Source organism: Vanellus vanellus (genome assembly GCF_965231255.1).
Source record: "Vanellus vanellus genome assembly, chromosome: 30".
NCBI lineage: Eukaryota > Metazoa > Chordata > Aves > Charadriiformes > Charadriidae > Vanellus > Vanellus vanellus.
In genome coordinates, this window is record NC_138935.1 from 243,806 (window position 1) to 266,426 (window position 22,621).

Sequence of the window (22,621 nt, forward strand, 5' to 3'; positions counted from 1 at the left end):
GAGAGGCTGGAGAGTTGGGCAGGGAGGAACCTAATGAAATTCAACAAGGGTAAATGTAGGGTACTGCATCTGGGGAGGAATAACCCCATGCATCAGTACAGGTTGGGGGCTGACCTCCTGGAGAGCAGCTTTGTGGAAAGGGACCTGGGAGTCCTGGTGGACAACAGGATGACCATGAGCCAGCAATGTGCCCTGGCGGCCAAGAGGGCCAATGGCATCCTGGGGTGCATCAAAAAGAGTGTGGCCAGCAGGTGGAGGGAAGTCATCCTCCCCCTCTACTCTGCCCTGGTGAGGCCGCATCTGGAGTACTGCGTCCAGTTCTGGGCTCCCCAGTACACGAAAGACAGGGATCTGCTGGAGAGGCTCCAGCAAAGGGCTATGAAGATAATTAGGGGATTAGAACATCTTTCATATGAGGAAAGGCTGAGGAACTTGGGTCTCTTTAGTCAAGAGAAAAGAAGACTGAGGGGGGATCTTATTAATGCTTTCAAATACTTAAAGGGAGGATGCCAGAGGGATGGGAGGAGTCTTTTCTCAGCGGTTCCCATTGATAGGACGAGGGGTAATGGGCACAAGCTTGAACATAGGAAGTTCCGTCTTAACATGAGGAGGAACTTGTTCACTTTGAGGGTAGTGGATCACTGGAACAGGCTGCCCAGAGAGGTTGTGGAGTCTCCCACTCTGGAGACGTTCAAAACCCGCCTGGACGCTGTCCTGTGCAACCTGTTGTAGGTGACCCTGCTCTGGCAGGGGGGTAGGACTAGATAATCTCCAGAGGTCCCTTCCAACCCTGACGATTCTGTGATTCTGTGATTCTGTGATTCTGTGCTGGTTTTGGCTGGGATAGAGTTAATTTTCTTGCTCGCAGATCCTGAGTTTCATTTTCCTCCACAGACTCCCTGATTTCCCGGAATAGCAGGAGAGGGGCCGCTGGCCAAGTGCAGAGGATAAAAGTCAGGGCAGGACCCAGGCTGCAGCAAAGTTCTTGCAGCTCCGGACAGGGGACGAAGACAGCGGTGAGTCCCTTCCCCTCACGCCTCCCCCCAGCCCGGGCAAGCAGCCCTGCACACTGGGGCTGCGGAATGCCTCCTTCTGACCCGGGAAGCCACAGGTGCGGGGGCTTGTCATGGTGGTTGCGTTTTGAGGTAAAACAGGACCAATTGTGTTCAGGAACTTCACGTTTTAGCTAAGCCTCTTCTTACTGCTGAAAATTAACTGCACATTGTGCAGGCACTCATGTCCCGGTGAGAGGCACAGCGGGGGGTGAGAGGGGATTTGAGGGGGTCAGGCATGAGAAATTTATGGAGACATTCCTAGGCAGCTCCCAGAAGCTTGAATTTCACCCCCTAACCTATCCTTCCCTTGGTGCTGCTCTGACTCTGCAGCCATTCCTCTGCCCTAGAGCCCTGCCTGAGGCCATTGCTCTGTCCCACACCCATTTCTGCACAATTCGGCACTCAGCAAACTTCCACGGGGGGTTCAGGACACAATGCAGAGCACTGCCATGATCCCTGTGGGCTTTGTGGAATTGAGCCATTCCTGTTGTGTGGCCAACGGGAAGGGGCTGTGCACCTCTTCTAAGTGTCGTCGTTGTCTTGGCAGCATCGCTTGCGATGGGCCAAAAGAGGAGGTGTGGTGGAAGGAATTTGATGCAAAGCATGATTGGCTTGGAGAAATGAAGCAGGGTGATAAGGACTGTCCCTGTTTGGACTGTGGGGTGCCCCCACCTTGTTAAGCATGCCGTCTCGCCGTCTCCTCCGCAGGCTGCGTTTGCGTCAGCAATGGCATCTGAAGTGCACATGCCGGAGCCTGTCTGCCTCATAGAGAACAGCCAGACGAAGAGGCTGGTGGTGCATCAGGAGGCCCTGCAGGTGCTGTCGGAGATCACCCAGCCTGTGGTGGTGGTGGGCATCACAGGGCTGTACCGCACTGGCAAGTCCTACCTCATGAACAGGCTGGCTGGTCAGAGGAAAGGTGAGGGAGGTCCCGGCCCCGGCTGGCCAAGGTACCTGGGTTTCCCCCTCTCTATGTAGCACTCTGGAGAGCTGTGCGTCCTCCCCACAGGTTTCTCGCTGGGCTGCGGCCTGCAGTCCCACACCAAAGGGGTCTGGATGTGGTGTGTACCTCACCCCTGCCAGCCTGGACACACTCTGGTGCTGCTGGACACTGAAGGGCTGGGCGACGTGGAGAAGGTGTGGCAGAGGCGGAAGCTGCCTTTGTGCATTCCCAGCACTTGGGGAAGCTCTTGAGGGCCCAGCCACGGGGACCAGAGTGCAGGTGTTCCCACCACCGGTGGAGGCCTTCAGCCTGTGTGCTGGGAAGAGCCGGCGGCCACGGGGAAGGCGGTTGGGGTAGAGAAAGTGCCAAATTCCTCTGCTTCTCTGGCAAAGAGCAGCAGAACGGGAATGGGGAGCTCAGGGAGCACTTGGATAGAGGTGTGGTGGCACCCTGAGAGTAAAGAGTTGAGGATAACGCGGCTGCAGAAAGACATGGGGGTGGCATGGGGGTGGATGTCTCCAAACACTGGGCTTGCCATGGCATGTTGGTTAGGGGTGCTCAGGGTCTGGGGCTCTGGGGTTCTGCTCAGACTTTGGGAGTGTTGTTAACAAGAGCCATGGGTTCTTGTTCCAGGGCTACACCAAGAACGACACCTGGATCTTTGTGCTCACCGTACTGCTCTCCAGCACCCTGATCTACAACAGCAGAGGCACCATTGACCAGCAGGCCATGGAGCAACTGCAGTATCCTTGGTGGGACAGCAGCACCAGGGATGCCCTCCTCTGCCTGTGTGGTGGGCAAGGGCTTGACAAATGCTACTTCCTACTGACAGTGGCAGAACCTTCTGGTGGTGCCCAGTGATGTGCTTTGAATCCTCAGGAGTGCCATGTGGTGGAGCTGAGGGCTGAGGCTTTTTCTCCCTCCTCCTACCGGTGGTTCCCTGCAGTTGTCTGTCCCCGCAGAGTCTCCCCTCTTGCCCATGAAGTGCTGGGGGCTTGCAGGATGGCGATGCCCCTGCCTTCAGAGCAGAGCTCCCTCTTTCCTTAGCCAGCTCCCTAGCTATGTGATGAAGCTGTCCGAGCATGTCAAGTTGAAAGCAGCACCCGAGCAGAGTAACGATAAACGGAAGGATTCCGAAAAGTTTGTCTCCTTCTTCCCGACGTTTGTCTGGACTGTCCGGGATTTCACGCTGCAGATGGAGGTGGATGGGAAGGAAATCTCTGACGATGACTACTTGGAGATGGCACTGAATTTGAAGGCTGGTAAGGGAATGGTGCTGTGCTGCTGGAGACGTCCAGCCCCAGACTCAGCGGCATTTCAGGGTAAGTCAAGAGCAGCCCAATCCCAGTGAACTTGCTCCGTGTCCCCTTACCCCACAGGTAACAGCCCAGAGATCCAGCGCTACAATGAGCCCCGGGAATGCATCTGCCAGCTCTTTCCAAATCGCAAGTGCTTTGTTTTTGAGCAGCCAGCCCACAAGAGGGACCTGATCCGCTTGGAGGAGCTTCAGGATCATGAGATCAATCCTGAATTCCAGCAGCAGGCGGAGAAATTCTGCAGGCACATCTGGGAGAAGTCTTCACCTAAGACCATCCCCGGTGGCGGCATCATAACAGGGACGTGTGAGTACGGCTGTCCAGAGGGTTGGGTGGCCAGCAGCTCTTGGCACTGTGTCTGGGGAGGGGTCAAATGCAGGGTCAAATGATGCCGGTGGGGAAAGGGAGAGGTTTTCTGCTGGCTGCTGTGCCTGCCTCTGGATTTGGAGGTTCTGGGTGTTGGAGGCGGGTGGGAAAGAGTTTGGAAGAGAAGTTGAGGCAGGCTCTGGCAGGGAGGCAGCAGGGATATGGCAGGAGCCGGGGCCGAAGGGGAGCCTGGGTTGTGTTGGGGCTGCCGATCTCTCATCCTCGGTCGTCCTTGGCAGTGCTGGGGAAACTGGCAGAGGCCTACGTGGAGGCCATCCAGAGCGGGGCAGTGCCATGCCTGGAGAGTGCGGTGCTCGCCCTGGCCAAGATTGCAAATGCAGCGGCACTGGAAGAGGCTGTGAAGTTGTACCATGATCTGATGGATCAGCGGGCGCAGCTGCCGACGGAGACCGTTGAGGAGCTCCTGGATCTGCACAGCCAGTGCGAGCGGGAGGCACTGGAGCTGTTCCAGAAACAGGCATTCGGGGATGACATCTGCCATTTCCAGGCAGATCTTACAGTAGGTGCTCCCCAGCCCAACCATGATTTCCCCAGGGACATATTTGCCCTATCCTGCTGACTAATTCTTGTGCCTGGCATGCCCTCTTCTCCCGTGCAACTCGGTGCAGAGATGTCTGTGGGTACACAGTGCCCTCCCCATCACTCACCTGCCAGTGATCACTCCACAGATGGAGATTCCAATTTCCGTGGAAACAGGGCTTGATTTTTCCTAGGATATGAGTGGCGGCCGCAGCTCAGCCTGGGCTGATGCCTTTGCTCTGCATCTTTCTGGACAGCGCCAGGTGGAGGCCATCAAGGCGACGTTCTGCAAGGCCAACGAGGAGGTGTCCCGTCGCAATTGCGAGGCTGCTCTCTGGAACCTCTACCAAGACATAGACAAAAACATCAGTGCTGGTGTCTACAGTGTGTCAGGGGGTTATGAGCTGTTCAAAGCAGACCAGCAGGCACTGTTGGAGAAATATTGGGAGCTGCCTGGCAAGGGGGTGAAGGTAGGCACAAGAGCAGCTCCCCTTCAAGGGGAGAGGCTCCACGTCCCATCCCCTTCCCCCAGGAAACCATTTCCCCCCTGCTGCTCTTTCTGCCCCCGATTCCTCTTCTATCTGTGCTCCTGCAGGCTGATGCTGTCCTGCTGGATTTCCTCCCGCGCCTAGAGGCTCTGGAAAAAATCATCGTCAACACCCAACTCTCCCTGGCAGAGAAGGACAAGGAGCTGAAAAGTAACTTCTGGGGGGCAGAAATGTCACTGCCTGTCGAGGGCCAAGCTTGGTGGGGGGACAAGAGTAGTCCTTGGGAGCTTGGGGGCTCAGCTCCCGCCTTTGCAACACCTCTGTTCCTCTGTCCCCAGGTGTGCAGGAGCAGTATGAGAGAGCTCAGAAGGCGTGGGAGGCCCAGTGGAAGGCGATGAATAGAGAGAGTATATTGTCAAATGCCTCGCTTATGGTGTATTCCCTTATGAAAGCATTGAAATATTTACCAAGACTGTAGTCACAAAGTAAGAGAGGTGTGTATTGTGCCCATGTAACATTCTGTTAAAGTTTGAAAGCCTTTCCTGCAAGACGCTTGCCGTAGAGTAGAGAAGTGACCTCAGTGTTCGCTTGTACTGCACTGTAGATAGTGCTTTCATGCGTGTCTCCTCCAGGAGAAGCTGTTGTCCTCTTCCCTCCCAGAGCACCTGCTCTCTCCCTCCATCTGAAGGCATGGGGAACGTTGTGAGGTTGTGAGCAGAGCAGGAATCCCTGTGGTGGGCGCTACCTGGTTTGCTTGGCATCGGTCCTGGGCAGAGGGACCCAGAAAGAGGGAGCCCGTGACCCAGGGAGCAGTGGGTGAAAGCCATCCTCTGTTCTGTAGCTCTTCCCACCCTGGTCCTTCGGGAGGCTCTTCTCCCTCTGAAGCGATGAGGAAGTTGTCCCGAGAGGGCTGTCGTGCTCTCTGCTCGCTCACCCCATCTGCAAGCTGCTGCCTCTTGTCTATCTTGAACCCAAGAGATCCCCAAGTGCCCCTTCCCGAGGGTGTCTGGGGTGGTACAGCAGGAGGTGGCTGCTGTACAGAGGGTTCATGGGAGGTGTCCCCCCTATTGTACTGGGGTTGGCTGGGAGAGAGTTAATGTTCTCCTTAGATGCCGGGGTGGTTGTGTGTTTTGGATTTGTTGGTGTCACCCCCCTGTTTTAGCTGTCACCGAAGCGTGTCTGCACCTTTTCTGTTTTTCAAACACCAGGGAGTAGGTGGGGCGTGGGCAAGGAGTTGGGAGGGGACACGGCAGGGACAGCTGACCCCAACTGACCAAAGCGATATCCCGGACCATATGAGCCTGTGCCCCAGCAATGGAAACCGGGGGAAAGCGGGAGGGAGGGGGGATGTTTGGAGTTACGGCGTTTGTCTTCAAAGTCACCGCTACGCACGATGGAGCCCTGCTGTCCTGCAGGTGGCTGACTGCCTGCCGATGGGAAGTGGAGAATGAATCCCTTCTTTTGCTTTGTTTGCACAGGCACCTTTGGCTTTATCTATTAAACTGTCTTTATCGTGAGCTATGAGTTGTCTCACTTTCACCCTTCCCATTGTCTCCTCCATCCCCCAAGTGGTGTGGGGCTTAGCTGCCTTCCGGGGTCAACCCACGACACCCATGGGCAAAGGGGTGTCCCTCTTCCCTGCAGGGAATGAAATGTTCACCTGCAGCATGAGAAGAAGCAGGGACACTAACCGTTGCAGTAAGGTGAAGGAGTAGAGGGTTTTGAGTTCTTTCTGGACAGAGGGGCTGCTCCAAAGGCAGTCACCCCCGCCATGCCAGAGACACTAGCCCCTGGAGAGACTTTCCTGCGCTGTGGGCACTCCATCCCTGCAGGGGAGGTCTGCCCGTGAGAGAGGAAGGTCTGCAGAGCACAGCCCCTGCTCACCCAGCAAGGTCCTGGGGAAGCTCCCGAGGACAAAGCCCAGGCTCTGCTCCTCCACAGGCTCCTGTGCCGGTGCTCTTTGCCCTCCTGAGCCCCCACACCGTGAGACCCTCCCTTGCCACACTCTAGTCCTGGGAGCCGTCCCACCACATAGAACCATAGGATTGCTGAGGTTGGAAGGGACCTTGAAGAGCATCAAGTCCAACCACTAAGCTACCCTGGCATAACCACTTCTAAACCATGTCCCCAAGTACCACGTCTACCCCTTTTTTAAACACCTCCAGGGATGGCGAAGCCACCCCCTCCCTGGGCAGCCCCTTCCAATGTCTAATAACCATTTCAGTGAAAAATTTTTCCTCATATCTAGTCTAACCCTCACCTGGCATAACTTGAAGCCTTTTCGCCCAACACTGCCTAACACTGCCAAGTCCACCAATGAATCAGGTCCTTAAGCGCCACACCTACACACCTTTTAAAGACCCCCAGGCCCTCTTCTCCCCGGCAGCGTTCCAGCCATACTGCCCCAAGCCTGTAGCACTGCCTGGGGTTGGTGTGACCCGAGTGCAGGACCCGGCACTTGGCCTTCTTGAACCTCATACCATTGGCCTCGGCCCATCGGTCCGGCCTGTCCAGATCCCTCTGTAGACCCATCCTACCCTCAAGCAGATCAACACGCCCGCCGAGCTTAGTGTCATCTGCGAAGTTACTAAGGGTGCATTCGATCCCCTCCTCCGGGTCATTGATGAAGATAGTAAAGAGAACTGGCCCCAGCACTGAGCCCTGGAGAACACCACTTGTGACTGCACAACAACTGGATTGAACTCCATTCACCACCACCCTCTGGGCACGGCCATCTTGCGTTCCCAACCAGATCGTAGCCCGGCAACTGCACACAGATCTCTCCCTCCTCACGTTAATTCCCCGTGCCACGTGCATTAATGTGCAGAGACTGTAGAGAGGCACCCCAGCATGCTGAGTTCCTGGAGAGGCTTTGGGGATTTCTCCATCACAGTGACACGGAGGCGCTTCCTTGTTACACACAAGTGTTGGAGGTGACCTGATTAAGGTCTCCTTTATTGTTTTTTCAATCCCTTCCTGTCACATCACCCTGGAGCTTTGCTCATCGACCCTCTCTGCCACTCCCTCACACGCTGCTGGATGCCCTCTCCCTCTCACCCTTACTTCAAAGCCTCCCTTACAAGGTCAAAGACTCATTTGCCCTATTGGGGCGGTGAATCCCATCTCTGCCAGGCACACACTGATCTGCATACAGGGTCCCGTGGTGGGTGAGCCCCTAACCCCATCACCAACACCAAGTCCTCAGCCAACTGTTGACCCACATGAGCAGTGCTCTCCTCCTCACAGCCTTGGCCCTGGGGCCAGCAGGCATTGCCTCCAAGCCATGCAGACCTGGTGTGTGGTATGAGTTGAGTTGCCTTCAGGCTTTGCCTCTGAAAGGAGAGCGCCCCAAAATGTCTCCCTGAGGCAGACTGCGGTGAGCTGATCTGCTGATTGTCCTCCCAGTCAGGATCTCTTCCTCCTGCAAAGCAGGTGCACAGGGTCCAGCTGTGCCCCGCTGTTGGCAAATGAGCATGGTCCTCTCAACCCTGTTTGCCTTCTTCCTGAGGAGAAGCATCCCAGCACCTGCAAAGGCAGCAGAGGTGGGCCAGTGGGCAGGGACATCAGTGCTGTGGTTGCCAGAGACAGGTGAGATGAATCTCACTGAGAACAGCAAAGTTTGCTCTGGATCACACAGAGAAGTGTAAGGGCTCTGTACATGTCTCTACAGCCACGCTGCTCCACGTCCTCCTTCTCGTCACCTCCCACTGAGTGAAGATGGCATCGAAGTCTCCCTTTTGCTCCTTAAGTCTGAGCAAACCCACGTCTCTCAGCCTCTTCTTGTGCTTTATAAGCATCACTCCCCTGACCTACTTGGTCACCCTGATCAGATCAGATTTAACGTCCTGTCCATGATGCCAATTTGTGGTGGACAGGAGATTAAGACATCTTAAAGAACCACTACTAAAGGTATCAGCAAAAATGGTTTTGTTGAAATATGATGTTATAAAGAATGACTTCAGTGGCAAGGTTCCCTCGATTACCTACTGCACGAAGGACACTGATTCAAAACTACCAATTCAGAATCAAAGTTTGCAATACAAAACCTTGGTGTGCTATAATGCAAGATTATGAGCAACATTGGTCCCTTACCAAGGATCTGCAGTTGGTGAGAGGTTTCTGCCACAAGGAGCAACCTTGAGAGGTGTCCCAGCTCCAGGGAAGAGCATGGCCATGCAGGCAGCTGCTCAGCAGGAAGAGATCAAAAAAGGATCACTCAAGCTGTCATGCCAGGTCCTCCCCTTGGGTCACACCAACCCCAGGCAGTGCTACAGGCATGGGGCAGAGTGGCTGGAAAGCTGCCCAGCAGCAAAGGGCCTGGGGGTGTAGGTGAACAGCCGGCTGAATATGAGCCAGAACTGTGCGCAGTGGCCAAGAACGCCAGTAGCACCCTGGCTTGGGTCAGGAATAGTGTTTCCAGTGGGACTGGGGCACTGATTGTGCCCCTGTACTCGGCAGTGGTGAGGCCCCACCTCAAATCCTGTATTCAGTTTTGGGCCCCTTATAACAAGAAAGTCATTGAGGTGCTGGAGTATGTCCAGAGAAGGGCTGGTGAAGGGTCCGGAGAACACATCTTGTGAGGAGTGGCTGAGGGAACTGGGGTTGTTTAGCCTGGAGAAAAGGAGGCCTTCTCTACAACTGCCTGCAAGGAGGTGGTGGTGAGGTGGGAGTTGGTGTCTTCTCCCAAGTGACAAGCGATAGGACAAGAGGAAATAGCCTGGGGATGTTTAAAAGACGAGTAGACGTTGCACTTGGGGACATGGTTTAGTGGGGGGATTGCCAGGGCCAGGTTAACGGTTGGACTCGATGGTCTTAAGGGTCTTTCCCAACTTCAGTGATTCTCTGAGTCCATGCCTAAAGAGGGGGCTTGTAGTCAAATGACTTGCGATGGGAAAAGTATGCATGATAGGCCTTGTACACACAGCTTACTTTGTTCTTGGCCGGGTTAAGACTTAGACCTCTACATCCTTTGGAGCCTGAACCAGACTACTGCTAGTTCGGACAAGGAATCATAGAATGGTAGAATGGTTTGGGTTGGAAGGCACCTTAAAGACCATCTAGTTCCAATCCCCGCACCTTCCACCAGCCCAGTTTGCTCAAAGTGTCTCACCACCCTCACAGGCAAGAATTTCTTTCTAATATCTCACCTAAAGCCCCTCTCTTTCAGTGTCAAACCCTTCCCCCTCGTCCCATGGCTCCCCTCCCTGACCCAGAGGACCTCCCCAGCTCTCCTGGAGACCCCTTAGGCACTGGAAGGGGCTCTGAGGTCTCCCCGGAGCCTTCTCTTCTCCACGCTGAACACCCCCAACTCTCCCAGCCTGTCTTCCCAGCAGAGGGGCTCCAGCCCTCGCAGCATCTTTGTGGCCTCCACTGGACCCCCTCCAGCAGGTCCATGTCTTCTGTTGGGACACCCAGCCTTGGACTACAGCAAAACGACCAAGACAGATATTTCAGGGACTGGGTATACCTACAGTGGTGGCGTCTGTAACTACAGAATCACAAAGGGTTCTTGCACAAGCACATCCATTTCCAACGTGCACAAGGACAGTTTCAGGGGTTTCATCAGGATGTATTTCAAAATTACAAACATTTTGTTCGGTGTCAAGACGGATGTCTTGGGCCTTAATGCTGTTATTTCCCCAAGAAATCCTTGCTGTTGCCATACAACACATGCATTAACAGCAATGGTCGGCCATTTGTTCCCATTTTCTCAGGCCCACACTCTATGTTCTGACAGACAGAGTACAATTTAATCGCAGTGCACTGATTGGGTGTATGGTGGGTACACAAGCATTGCCTACTGTTCAAACAAAAGCTGTGGCTTTACTGTCAGTGAGGTCATAAGTGAGCTTCACAACACACCACCCTCTCAGGAGAAGTTCCTTCAGTCAGAATATCATCTCTTGGCAGAGTTCCACATCCTGAGGAAGCGGGACGCTCTGTGAAAGTTCAGCAAGCGCAGCATGAGCGATCGCGGGTGAATGTTTGTAGCTCTGTGGGAGTCTGTTAAAGGGGTATTGTCTTCCTTCCCAAGGAAGAGCCAGTTTCTCTTTATCCTCCTCCAGCGAGGGCACCGTAAAGAACATATCTCCGACATGGAGCACGGCCATCCAGGGGTGTGCGGCTGCCTGGAGCGTGGCTGTTAGAGCTGCACTAGCGGGTACGCAGCCATTAGTGGAGATGTGTCGGCACAGCAATACACGATAACATATTATTATGCTGATAATCAACTCTCAGGTGCCATCTCCCACCCGGTTTCAGACTGGCCAGAGGGGTGAATTGTACAGGGGGTGGGGCAATAATGTGCCTTTTTCCTGAGTCTGTTATGACGTGCGAAATTCCATTTCCTGCTGCAGCAGCAATCGGATCCTGCAGTACACTGCTGATTTCTGGGCTGTGCAGAGTGCACGCACTGTAGCCTCCCAATTCCTACCGGGGTTGGTCACGGTGCTTGTCCCGAAGGACCACGCGCCACAGTCTGCCAGGCACCAGTTTCATCCAATCAGCACATCAAACCCCTAAATATTTTCATTGTGCTTTTTAACTGCTAAGCCAGTAGATGACATGTGCTTCTCTTCCGGAGAACATAAACAAATTTTCGTGGTATGGCAAATACCACTTCCTCCCTTTACCCTTGGGGACTTTAACATTTTGCTGTCTGGGTCGCATACCCAGCTTCTCGGCATCCCTGAATGAGGAGGAAGGATCACCTCCCACCACCTGCGGGCAACACTGTCTAATGCGGCCCAGGATCAGCCATGACCTTTTCCTTGCCTTCACCTTGTATTTTCTTTTTTCCTCTTTTGCCCCTCCCGAACGGATGATTTTGTGTTTGAAGGAACAGCCAGTGAGGATGGAGAGATGTCAGTAAATGTAGGGACATGCCGGGGTGAGAACAAGTTTGGTGTCATTTTTGGGACGGACACGATACTGAACATCAAGTTGCAGCAATCCAATTTCTTTATTTAACAAGCAGTGCTTTTTTTATATTCTTTTACCCGTGTGCTTATCTATGCATATCTTCTACCATTCTACGTTTGCCCAATACGCTCTCACATCACACGCCAGCCACCTAATACAATTGTTGATCACGCGCTGTTCATGCTCTGGTCAAAGCCAGGATGTTTGCCAACCCTTATCTTTTTACTTGGCTCTTCTCAGGACTACCCAGTCTCTTCAAGGGTACACGCATATCTGCTCAAGGTCAATTTTAAGCTCGCATTCTGATCCCTCGGACCAGCCAAAGTTTCCCACAATTCCCCCTTTTTGTATTTGTGCTACAAATGCCGCCCCCATCACCTGCTGCAGGGCCCTTTGCAGCAGGGAGATGAGACATGGCACCATCACTAGCACAACTACAACTATCAACAATATTATTAATCCTGCTTTGACCATTGAAACCAGCCATCCCGAGAGTCCCCAGTTTTGCAAAAGGTGATCAAAAGAGAAGAACCCGTCCTCTTCCTTTAACTTTTTCGTTCGTTTCATTAACTCTTGGAGGCGTACATGAATAGATTGAGAATGGTCTGATAAGTTCATGCAGCACAGCCCATCAAAATCTTGACAGCCATGACCTTGAGCCAGCAACAAAAAATCTATTGCAGCTCGATTCTGCAGTCTGGCATGTCTAACTGAGTCTACATCTAGTAGTAAACTACTTAAAGCTGAAGATGTAGCATTAGATCGCTTGGCCAGCCAACACTCAAGCTTCTTAAGCGTAGCAAGCGCTTTAGCTGACGCCACTCCGGGGGCTAGAAAGGATGCTGCAATTATTTCTCCAGGGTTCATGGCACTGAGGCCATGTTGCCACCTTGCACACTGTGGGGAGGCTGGGAGGTGTTGAACTGTTGTCCTTGGCATCCTGGCATCACACCCCACACATCCCAGGAAGAGCCCTGAGCCGTGTGGGATGGACAGGATCTCTCTTCTGAGGGGCTGGGGTCAGGGCTTGGCGTTTGGCGTGATAAAACACACCAAGGCTTTACTCAGCACCAGAGCCACCGCTGCTTGGCCTGTGCCTGCTTGTCATCACTGCCTCCAATTTTCTGCTCTAACGTGTCCGTGGGGAGGTTGTCTTGGAATTGGCCCTCAGTGGGGCTCATTAATACTCCAGGAAACTTCAGCGTTTCCTTCTGACTCCTTGAGCAGATTGTGCAATCTCCTCTCAACACTGCAGGTCCATGGACTCAGCACCAAAACCACCATGGGGCTCATTCCAAGGCAGAGAGCCCTCGTGTGCCTGGTCTCTTCCTATAATGTTCTTCAAGTCTTCAGAAGCTAATTGGAGAAGTTTTCGGAGGGTAGTTAAAGGGCAAGTTTTCAATGACTACTTAATGAAAAAGTAGATATACTTTATAAAGTAATTTTTTTTTTTTCCTTTTCAGTGATAACAGCATTCTAGAACTGGTATTGACCCAGAGGGTCACCTAAGCTGATATGGGCAGGTAGGAGAAGCAGTCCCTTGACACCAGACACTCGATGGACATCCTTGCTCCTCACCTCCCCAACCCCTCCATTTCTCTCATCGGACCCCTGGGCCTTGCATCACTTCTCCTTACAGCCGACTTCTCCACTGAAGGCTGCAGCTGGATGTTACAGCACCTTGCCACCAATTCCCTCCTGCTTTCCTCAGAGAACTGCCACAGGAGCACTTCTCCTCATTCACAAAAAACAAAAGCCACACATGATGCAATTCGATAACCTTCAAAACATTCTCCTTTTCCACATGCCATATCCAAGCTGCACCTCACGAGGGCCACCTTCCACAAGGGATATCTGCACAAGAACTGTTTTAGATAGAGTTAGGAAAGGATAGATAGAAACATAATTAAGGATATGTGTCAAGAGTTCATTACATTTTTCAGAGATGGGGCAATTTTCTAATTCCCTGAAGCTCAAAGCAGCAACCACATAGTTTGGAGGCATCTGAGTGACCAACGAGCCAGGGGAGGGAGAAACCTGGAGAGCCATGGGAAGGGTATGTGTCGAGATAGACTGCTGAAAAGATGCCCTCAGGCGAGGTCACTTAATCAGGAGAGGTGGGAACACATGAAAGGTGAAGGAGAAGAAACACACAGTGGAGTAGACAGAGTAGCTGCCATGCAAGTAGAGGGGAAGATCAATACTTCTCCTATGAATAATGCACTTCCGGGACATTCCCTTTCTGACAACATGGGAAAACATGGTGATTTCATTAAAAGTACTCAGTTTTTTTGACTGATGAATCATGTTGAAAAAAAATGTGCACCTTTCCAGGCAGACCTCAGTGGCCTGACCATAAACATCCAGTGCCTTTCTTGGAGGCCCAACTGGACCTGAGGTGTTTGTCTGGGACGGGCAGGTGTTGCAGAGAAGATTAGAGCCCCTCGGGAGCTGCAGGTGGAGGCTGGGCAGGGGGTCCTCACCATGAATACAAGGCCTGTATTGAGGAGTCCTGTCTGGGGTCCATTCCCCTCATTCCCAAAACACACATGTCTCAACTTCAAGTAGGAAAGAAAGTGAAGGGGCAGAGAAGCAGACTGCAGGGGTGGAGAAATCCCAGCCCGGGAAAGCCCAGGTTTTCTCCCAACATCTCCGTGCGCAGCCAGACAAGGCACGTGGAGGTGGTTCAAGCTGACTGCAATGAGTTTCGGGAGTAACACACAGAGGTCTGAGGCAGTGCCTCCCAGGCTGCAGTTGCAGTGAAGAGCAAGGAGGATGAGGAGGAGGAGTCAAAGAGTTCACAAAGAACAGTCAAAAGAGTTCACAAAGAGGGTCAGACCATGTTCTTCAAGGCTTGATCCAGTCATAGTTTTAAATCCCCCAGGGACACAGACGGCACAGCCTCTCTGGGTGACCTGTTCCAACGGTGCACTGAGTCCATGGAGAAAAAGTGTTTTCTTTTCTCCAGGCTGAAGCTCTTCTCTATCACCTTACGCTCACTGCTTTTTGCCCTCTCAACATGCACCCCGGTGGAGAGCCTGGCTCTGTATTCTCCGTAACCTCCTCGTAGGTACTGGTAGGCTGCACTGAGGTGCCCCTCGGCCTTCCCTTCTCCAGGCTGGACAAGCCCCGCTCCCTCAGACTCTTCTCATAAGTCAAGTGCTCCAGCCCCTGACCATCTTGGGCACCCTTTGCTAAACCCACTCCAGCTTACCACCAACATTCTACCTGTACTGGGGATGAGAAATCTGGATGCAGTTACCTGCACAGTCCCTTTCCTCGCTCTCCTGGCCATGCTCCTGGTCAGACAGCCCAGGACACTGGTGGCCTCCCTTCCTTTCGGGCACACCGCTGCCTCCTCTCCAGATCACTGACCACCAAGACCTTCTCCACAGAGCTGCTCACCAGCCAGGTCGCCCTCACCCTGTGCCATTGCCAGGGTTTGTCCCCTGCAGGGGCAGAAACTGGCATTTGTCCTTGAGGCGTTCCATGAGGTTCCTGCCAAGATGGGCTCTCCTCCTCCTTCAGCCCTCTCTTTGAGCACAGAGCCCTGGAGACCTTTCCAGGAAAGACAAAGGCCATTTGAGTCCCTCAGCTGCCCCTGTGTCTGCTGGTGCGAAATCTCCCTCCCCTTCAGCAGCAGCCCTGCATTTCCCTTGCTCAGCCTTGGTCTCTAACAAGCAATCAAAGCTCTTTGTTTCGCTCTTGACATTCCTTGCAACCGACTCCAGGGGAGCTTTGCCTTCCCCACAATCATACCTGCACAATGGCGGCAATGCACAGGAATCCCTTGTTTGTGCCTGTCTTTGCTGCCCCTCTCTGGATGCTGCTTCGTGGCCCCGTCACCACCCTGTCCCGGAGGTGGCCAAGCAACAGAGCTGCAACTGTTGTTCCAGACCAGGCTCCTCTCTCCTGTGCCTGCACGGCTCAGCTCCCTTCAAGGAGCCCTGGGGTCTGCACCACAACCCACCTGGGCTGAGTCCTCACCCTGCGTGGTCACACAGCTCAGCCAACTTTGGTCTTGTCCTCTGCCGGGCACTTTCCAGCCTGGCCCAGCCACTTCTCGCCTCTTCCCATCTCGCCAGCGAAAGACCAGCCTGCCCCGAGCTGCTGCATGCAGAAATACCTTTCTCCTGGTCATTTCTTCCCCTCACAGAGTTGCTCCTTTGCTCTTCTCCAGGGACGTCCCTTCCCCAGAGAACCTTTCCCATGGCAATGTGCCTGTGCTGACCTGGCTGGACACTCCTGGCCCTCCCCGTGCTCCCCACAGAGCCCTGAGAGGGTGGTGCGGCTCTGCAGAGTGAGCAGGCTGTGGTGCCCAAAACCCATGCGGAGACAGTCCAAGGCAGAGCCCTTCTGAGCATTCACCAACTCCTGGGCCAGAGGTCACCCACAGGTGAAAGCTCAGCCCAGGCCTTCCCCAACACATCACCCCATGCCCTCCACCCCCAAGCCCATGCAGAACCCACATGCACAGCAGTATGGCCTTGGAGGGGCAACCACTTCAGACGGTTCTCCACTTCAGCTGGGGAAGAAGAGTCCAACCTCCAGACACTGGAAGTGAGGAAATCCCCTTTTACTAGAGAGATGTGACACAGAAGACCAGCTGTACCATCATGCCACAGACATGTACAAAGGCCTCTGCCTCAGACAGACTGGGCTCATGACGCTGGAGAAGTGGAGTGGATGCAGATACTCCTGGCCAAACATGATGATCACAGACCAAATGCCCAAAGGCGAGGTGGTTCCTGAGATGAACTGGAAATTGCTGGTAAAGAGACCTGGGCAGCTTATTGCTGCTGAAAGACAAGTGATTGACTCAGCTTCTTCAGTGTGTCTTGGAGCTCCTGGTTCCTCATGCTGTAGATGAGGGGGTTCACTGCTGGGGGCACCACCGAGTACAGAACAGCCATGAGCAGATCCAGTGAGTGGGAGGAGGTGGAGGGGGGCATCAGGTAGATGAACATGCCAGTGCTGACATACAGGGAGATCACGGCCAGGTGAGGGAGGCACGTGGAAAAGACTTTGTGCCGTCCCTGCTCAGAAGGGAACCTCAGCACAGCCATGAAGACTTGCACATAGGACAGGACAATGAAAATAAAACACCCAAACCCCAGGGAGACATTAACCACAAGAAGGCAGCCTACCCTGAGAGAGGAGTGTGAGCAGGAGAGCTGGAGGATCTGGGGGATTTCACAGAAGAACTGGTTTATGGCATTGTCTTGGCAGAGGGGTAGTGAAAATGGATTGGCCGTGTGCAGCACAGCATGGAGGACACCACTGCCCCAGGCAGCTGCTGCCATGTGGACACAAGCTCTGCTGCCCAGGAGGGTCCCCTAGTGCAGGGGTTGGCAGATGGCAACGTAGCGGTCATAGGCCATGATGGTGAGAAGAGACAACTCTGCTGACAAGAAGAAGACAAACAGAAACACTTGGGCAGCACATCCTTCATAGGAAATGGCCCTGGTGTCCCAGAGGGAATTGGCCATGGATTTGGGGACAGCAGTGGAGATGGAGCCTAGGCTGAGGAGGGAGAGGTTGAGGAGGAAGAATTACATAGGGGTGTGGAGGTGGTGGTCACAGGCTATGGCTGTGATGATGCGGCTGTTGCCCGGGAGGGCAGCCGGGTCGATGCCCAGGAAGAGCCAGAAGTGCAAGAGCTGCAGCTCCCGCTTGGCTGCAAACTCCAGGGGGAAAAAGTGGGTGATGGAGCTGCTGTTGGACATGTGCTGCCTCAGGGCAAGGGGCACTTTCCATGGAGGGAAAGACAGTGACAAATTAGGGGAGAGTTCTCTGAGCAAAATCAAAGGAACTACTCACGGATGCTCTCCCTGCTACACTCAACTCCCTTTTCCTTTCCCAGGAGACCTTCTTCAGCTCCATGGCTGGAGCTCTGGTTGGTGCTGGCTGCGTGTGCCCTGAGGAGCAGAGCATCTGCTGGTTTGCTGCCCAGGAGTCAGCCCTGCTCTGCAGCCATGGGTTCATGGGAACGGTAGGGGCAGGAGCCAGATCTTTGATGGGGGTTTTAGATCGCATGGCCTACTCTCAAAAGCCACCAGACACGGCCAAGAGCAGAGGGATCCACTGCAGACCACTAAACCTCTCACCTCTTCTCAAGGTCTCTCTTTCAGAAAAAACAAAGTTTCTATGGGGCAGATTTGCATCGTGGAGGTCTGCTGGGCAGCTGCTCTCAGCCTGTGTGCTCTTCAGGGGAGATGCTGGAGAGCTGCCCCATGGCTCTGCTGGAGCTCTGGCTGCAGAGGAGCTGGTTCATGCTTTGGACCCCACAGCCCTGAGGGCAGAGGCTTGGCTGGGTGGGAGAGAGGCAAGGGGGCTTGCTCAGAGCAAGGGGGTCTGCATTGGAGGGAACAGCAGGGGGTTTTCTGAATTCTCCCTCCCACGGTGTTCAGGGACCCTGCTGGCAAGGACAGCCATGGGATGGCCCTGGCTTTTGGAGATTCCTCCAGCACCCACACCTCCATTGCTCTGCATCCAAAGACTTACTACGTAGAAGGCTGTGAAGATCTCCCCCGCACTGAGCTCTCTGCACCCTCCCACCCCACACTGCCTTAAACATTTACCTGCATCCCTACAAAGAGGAAGGCAGGCAGAAAAGCCAGGAGGCCTGCATGGATGAACAAGGAGCTCCTGGACATGACCAAAAGCAAAAGGGAGGCCTATAGGGAGTGGGAACAGGGGCGGGTAGCCTGGGAGGTATCCAGAGGAATGGTTTGAGCAGGCAGGGATCGGGTCAGACAAGCTAAAGCCCAGACAGAACTAAATCTGGCCTGGGACATTAAGACAAACAAAAAATCCTTCTTTAAGTATGTCAGTGAGAAAAGAAAGAGTAGGGAAAGTGTGGGCCCTCTCCGGAAGGAAACGCAAGAACTGGTTACCCAGGACAGAGACAGAGCTGAGGCACTCAATGACTTTTTTGCCTCAGTCTTCACTGGCAAGGACTGCAGCCGCAGTGCCCGTGACGCAGAATGCAAAGACGAGGATTGGGAAAATGGAGAACCGCCCACTGTAGGTGAAGATCCAGTGCGAGACCACCTGAGGAATCTGAAGGTGCACAAGTCCGTGGGACCTGATGAGACACATGCACGGGTCCTGAGGGAACTGGCAGATCAAGGCGCTAAGCCACCAGCCATCATATTTGAGAAGTCGTGGCAGTCTGGCGAGGTTCCTACTGACTGGAAAAGGGGAAATGTAACCCCTATTTTCACAAAGGGAAATAAGGAAGACCCAGGGAACTACAGGCCAGTCAGTCTCACCTCTGTGTCTGGCAAGATCATGGAGCAGATCCTCCTGGCAACTCTGCTGAGGCACATAGAAAACAAGGAGGTGATTGGTGACAGCCAGCATGGCCTCACCAAGGGCAAGTCATGCCTGACAAATTTGGTGGCCTTCTACAAAGGGCGTATAGCAGCAGTGGACAAGGGAAGATCAATTGATGTCATCTACTTGGACTTGTGCAAAGCGTTTGACACTGTCCCACTTGATATCCTGGTCTCTAAATTGAAGAGACACAGATTCAAAAAATAGACCTCTTGGTGGATAAAGAATTGGCTGGATGGTCGCACTCAAAGTGTTGCGGTCAAAGGCTCGATGTCCAAGTGGAGAGCAGTGACGAGTGGCGTTCCTCGGGGGTCAGTACTGGGACCTGTACTGTTCAACATCTTTGTCGGTGACACGGACAGTGGGGTCGAGTGCTCACTCAGCAAGTTTGCCGATGACACCGAGCTGTGTGGCGAGGTAGACACGCTGGAGGGGAGGGATGCCACCCAGAGGGACCTGGACAGGCTGCAGAGGTGGGCCCAAGCCAACCTCATGCAGTTCAACAAGGCCAAGGGGAAGGTTCTACATCTGGGTCAGGGCAATCCCAAGCACAAATTCAGGCTCAGCAGGGAATGGCTGGAGAGCAGCCCTGAGGAGAAGGACCTGGGGGTGCTGATTGACAGGAAGCTCAACATGAGCCAGCAATGTGCGATCACAGACCAGAAGGCCACCCATATCCTGGGCTGCATCAACAGAAGTGTGGCCAGCCAGGTGAAAGGAGGCGATCCTGCCCCTTTACTCCACTCTGGTGAGACCCCATCTGGAGTACTGCATCCCGCTCTCGAGTCCCCAACAAAAGAAGGACATAGACCTGCTGGAGCGTGTCCAGAGGAGAGCCACGAGGATGATCCGAGGGCTGGAGCACCTCTCCTATGAGGAGAGGCTGAAAGAATGGGACTGTTCAGCCTGGAGAAGAGCAGGCTCTGGGGAGATCTTATTGTGGCCTTCCAGTACCTAAAGGGGGCCTACAGGAGAGCTGGGGAAGGACTTTTTACTGGGGTATGTAGCGATAGGACGAGGGGAATGACTTTAAACCGGAGGATTGAACAGTAGGAAGAAGTTTTTCCCTTTGAGGGTGGTGAGGCACTGGCCCAGGTTGCCCAGAGAGGTTGTTGAGGCCCCATCCCTGGAGGTGTTCAAGGCCAGGCTGGACGTAGCCTTGGGCAACCTGGTCTAGAGGGAGGTGTCCCTGCCTATGGCAGGGGGATTGGAACTCAATGATCTTCAAGGTCCTTTCCAGCCTAAACCTTTCTATGATACCTGAAGGCAGCTGGAAGCAGCGATAGTTGGAGAAGGTGGATTTTCATTTCATTGCTATCACGCAATGGCCACACCCGCCAGTGCTTCCCCCACATCATGCCTGTCTCGAGGTTTGCCAAATTTCATGGGGTACAATGGCATAACGCCGTTGCCCTCTGACTGACAGATGCCATTGGCTACCCAGAGACCCCAGGGCACAGCGCTCTCACTGGAGGCCTTCCACATGCGGGACAGAGGCTGCTCACCCTGCACGGCCAAAGCTGGGCAGCTGCTGTGCCGGCCCTTCAGTTTGGACGTGGTCCTTGCCAGGGATGGGATTCATCCTGCCTGATTTCAAGGCTTAGAATAAGTCTCCCAAACGGAATGATTTACATTTATGCCTCGTTTATCAAAGCCCCCACATGTGGGTCACTGCCTCGAGACACTGTCCTTTGCAGAGGGGAACAATCGCCCCCACTGGCTGTCTTCCGACTCAGACAGCCCAGGATGCTCTCTGTCTTCTTTGTCAATGTCTCTTAGCTTGTCCAATGAAACCTCAGGACAACCAGGGACCTTTCTGCAGAGCTGCAACCTGGCCAGGCAGTCCCTAACCACTGTCAGGGCACGGGAGGGCACGCTTGTGTGTGGGGAACTGGTCAGTGGGCACATGGAGGGGAGAGCGGGGAGCAAAAGGGATTGGGGTGAGTGAGGGGCTCAGTGCCAGTGTCTGGAGTGGGACCACGGGTGAGAGCCCGAGTCCCTGCTGCTGGCCGGAGGGGTAAATATCTGTGTCTTCCTCAGTCCCGGTGGGCACTCACCAGCAAACTTTGAGCTGGACCAGTCAGCCAGGATTGGGTCCTGGGGTCAGGCTGGGGTATGAGGGGTTGATGAGGGTCCCCAGGGGACCTGTGGGGACCCCCAAGTGTGGGGTGCCTGTGGGATGAGCATGTCAGTGCTGGGTGTTTGCAGCGAGCACTGAGATGGCCCAGGAGATGCGTGGGGTGGGTCAGAGGGATGGGATCAGGGCCTGGGAGGGGAGAGCAGGTGTGGGCACTGAGGCAAAAGAAGGGTTAAGTGTGGTAGAACGAATAGGGAGGAATAAGCAGCTGCAGCACTGTTTTGGCAGATGATGAAGTTGTGTGAAGCTACTCCCTAGATAAGGAGGTGCTGCTCACGGGGAAGAGAGATTCCCTTTTCGGGGGGAACGTGATCTTTTAGAGCACGCGGTGGTGTAAACAAGTAAAGTAGAAAATTACTGGCCTTGGTAGAAAAGTATATAAAGAGCACGCCTGCTTAATAAAGCTGATTTCAATCCTGGATATCGGAGTCCGTGTCTTTCAATCTACCAAAAATGTCGTCTGAACAGGGACTTGAAGTTTCACTTCACCCAGGGCTATAATACCAGCATCCCGCAGACCGGTGGCAGAGCCCGGCTGAACTTGGATTGCTGAAAGGAAGTGGCTGAACTTGGAGTGCTGAAAGGAAGTGGCTGAACTTGCATCGCTGAAAGGAGTTGGCTGAACTTGGATCGCTGAAAGGAAGTAGCTGAACTTGGATCGCTGAAAGGAAGCGGCATTGTGCATGATTAATAACCTACCGCTTGACGGAGGTAAGCAGCCGGGGACTATGGGGAATGATATTTCCCAGGAGCAGAGAACCACAGTGAATATAATGCAGAAAATATTGAAACAACACGGCAAAACCCTACCCTCTAAGATCTCAAAGTGCTGTTAATGTGGGCTCGGTCAAACTGCCCGGGGATCGATTCCAGTTCTATCTACGATCCCAAAACCTGGGACCAGATAGGGGTCAAACTCTGAGACTTGGCAATCCGGTCGGACAAAACAGCAGCAGGGTGGCTCTCTGCATGGGGGACGTTGTTTGAGACCTTGAAACAGCATACTCAAAAGCCCGGAGAACAGTCTAAGACCACCTCAGCTCCATTGGATTTGGTGTCAGCCGACATGGTGGTGGGGGCTGTGGGAGATCAGGAATCGCCTGCAGATGACCCTTTCGATCCCGGGCCAGTCGATCCTGAGCGGGAGCCAGATTTGTTTCCCCCTGATCCCCATGATAGATGGGACTCGGTCCGTGATGTAAAAAGGGGAGTCGCTTCGCCAACCAGTGTCACTCCAGGTTTGACAAGACAGCAGACCGCTTCAGCCATCGGGTCAGGGAAACAGCCAGGGCAGCGCGCAGAGGGGGCACATGATGACACAAGCCACCCTCCCCTGCCCCTGTCAGCCCCAGCCTGTATGCCCGAACCAGCGGAAGCGCCAGAAAGGACATGGCCTCCGCAGTCACAGCAACGCTTTTTGATACAACCGCTACCCTGATCCCTACGGGGGTTAAGGGACCGTTGGGCAATGGACTGAGCACCCTCCTTCTCAGTCGCTCCTCGGCGATGTGCCAGGG

General features: G+C 53.9%; 1 protein-coding gene and 1 long non-coding RNA gene across 2 annotated transcripts; both read left to right on the plus strand.

Annotated features, from left to right (window-relative positions):
• The first annotated feature begins 1,753 nt into the window (after positions 1–1,753).
• Positions 1,754–4,760, plus strand: LOC309682514 (guanylate-binding protein 1-like). The gene is made up of 6 exons (XM_082496607.1): positions 1,754–1,974; positions 2,065–2,192; positions 2,632–2,741; positions 3,058–3,260; positions 3,378–3,620; positions 3,920–4,760. Exons 1-6 carry the CDS (start codon positions 1,782–1,784, stop codon positions 4,258–4,260), a joined length of 1,218 nt encoding a protein of 405 aa, XP_082352733.1. The 5' UTR covers positions 1,754–1,781; the 3' UTR covers positions 4,261–4,760.
• A 53-nt stretch (positions 4,761–4,813) lies between these two features.
• Positions 4,814–6,225, plus strand: LOC309682515. The gene is made up of 2 exons (XR_014270122.1): positions 4,814–4,918; positions 5,047–6,225. It is a non-coding gene; the product is annotated as an uncharacterized lncRNA (long non-coding RNA).
• Positions 6,226–22,621: the final 16,396 nt, after the last annotated feature.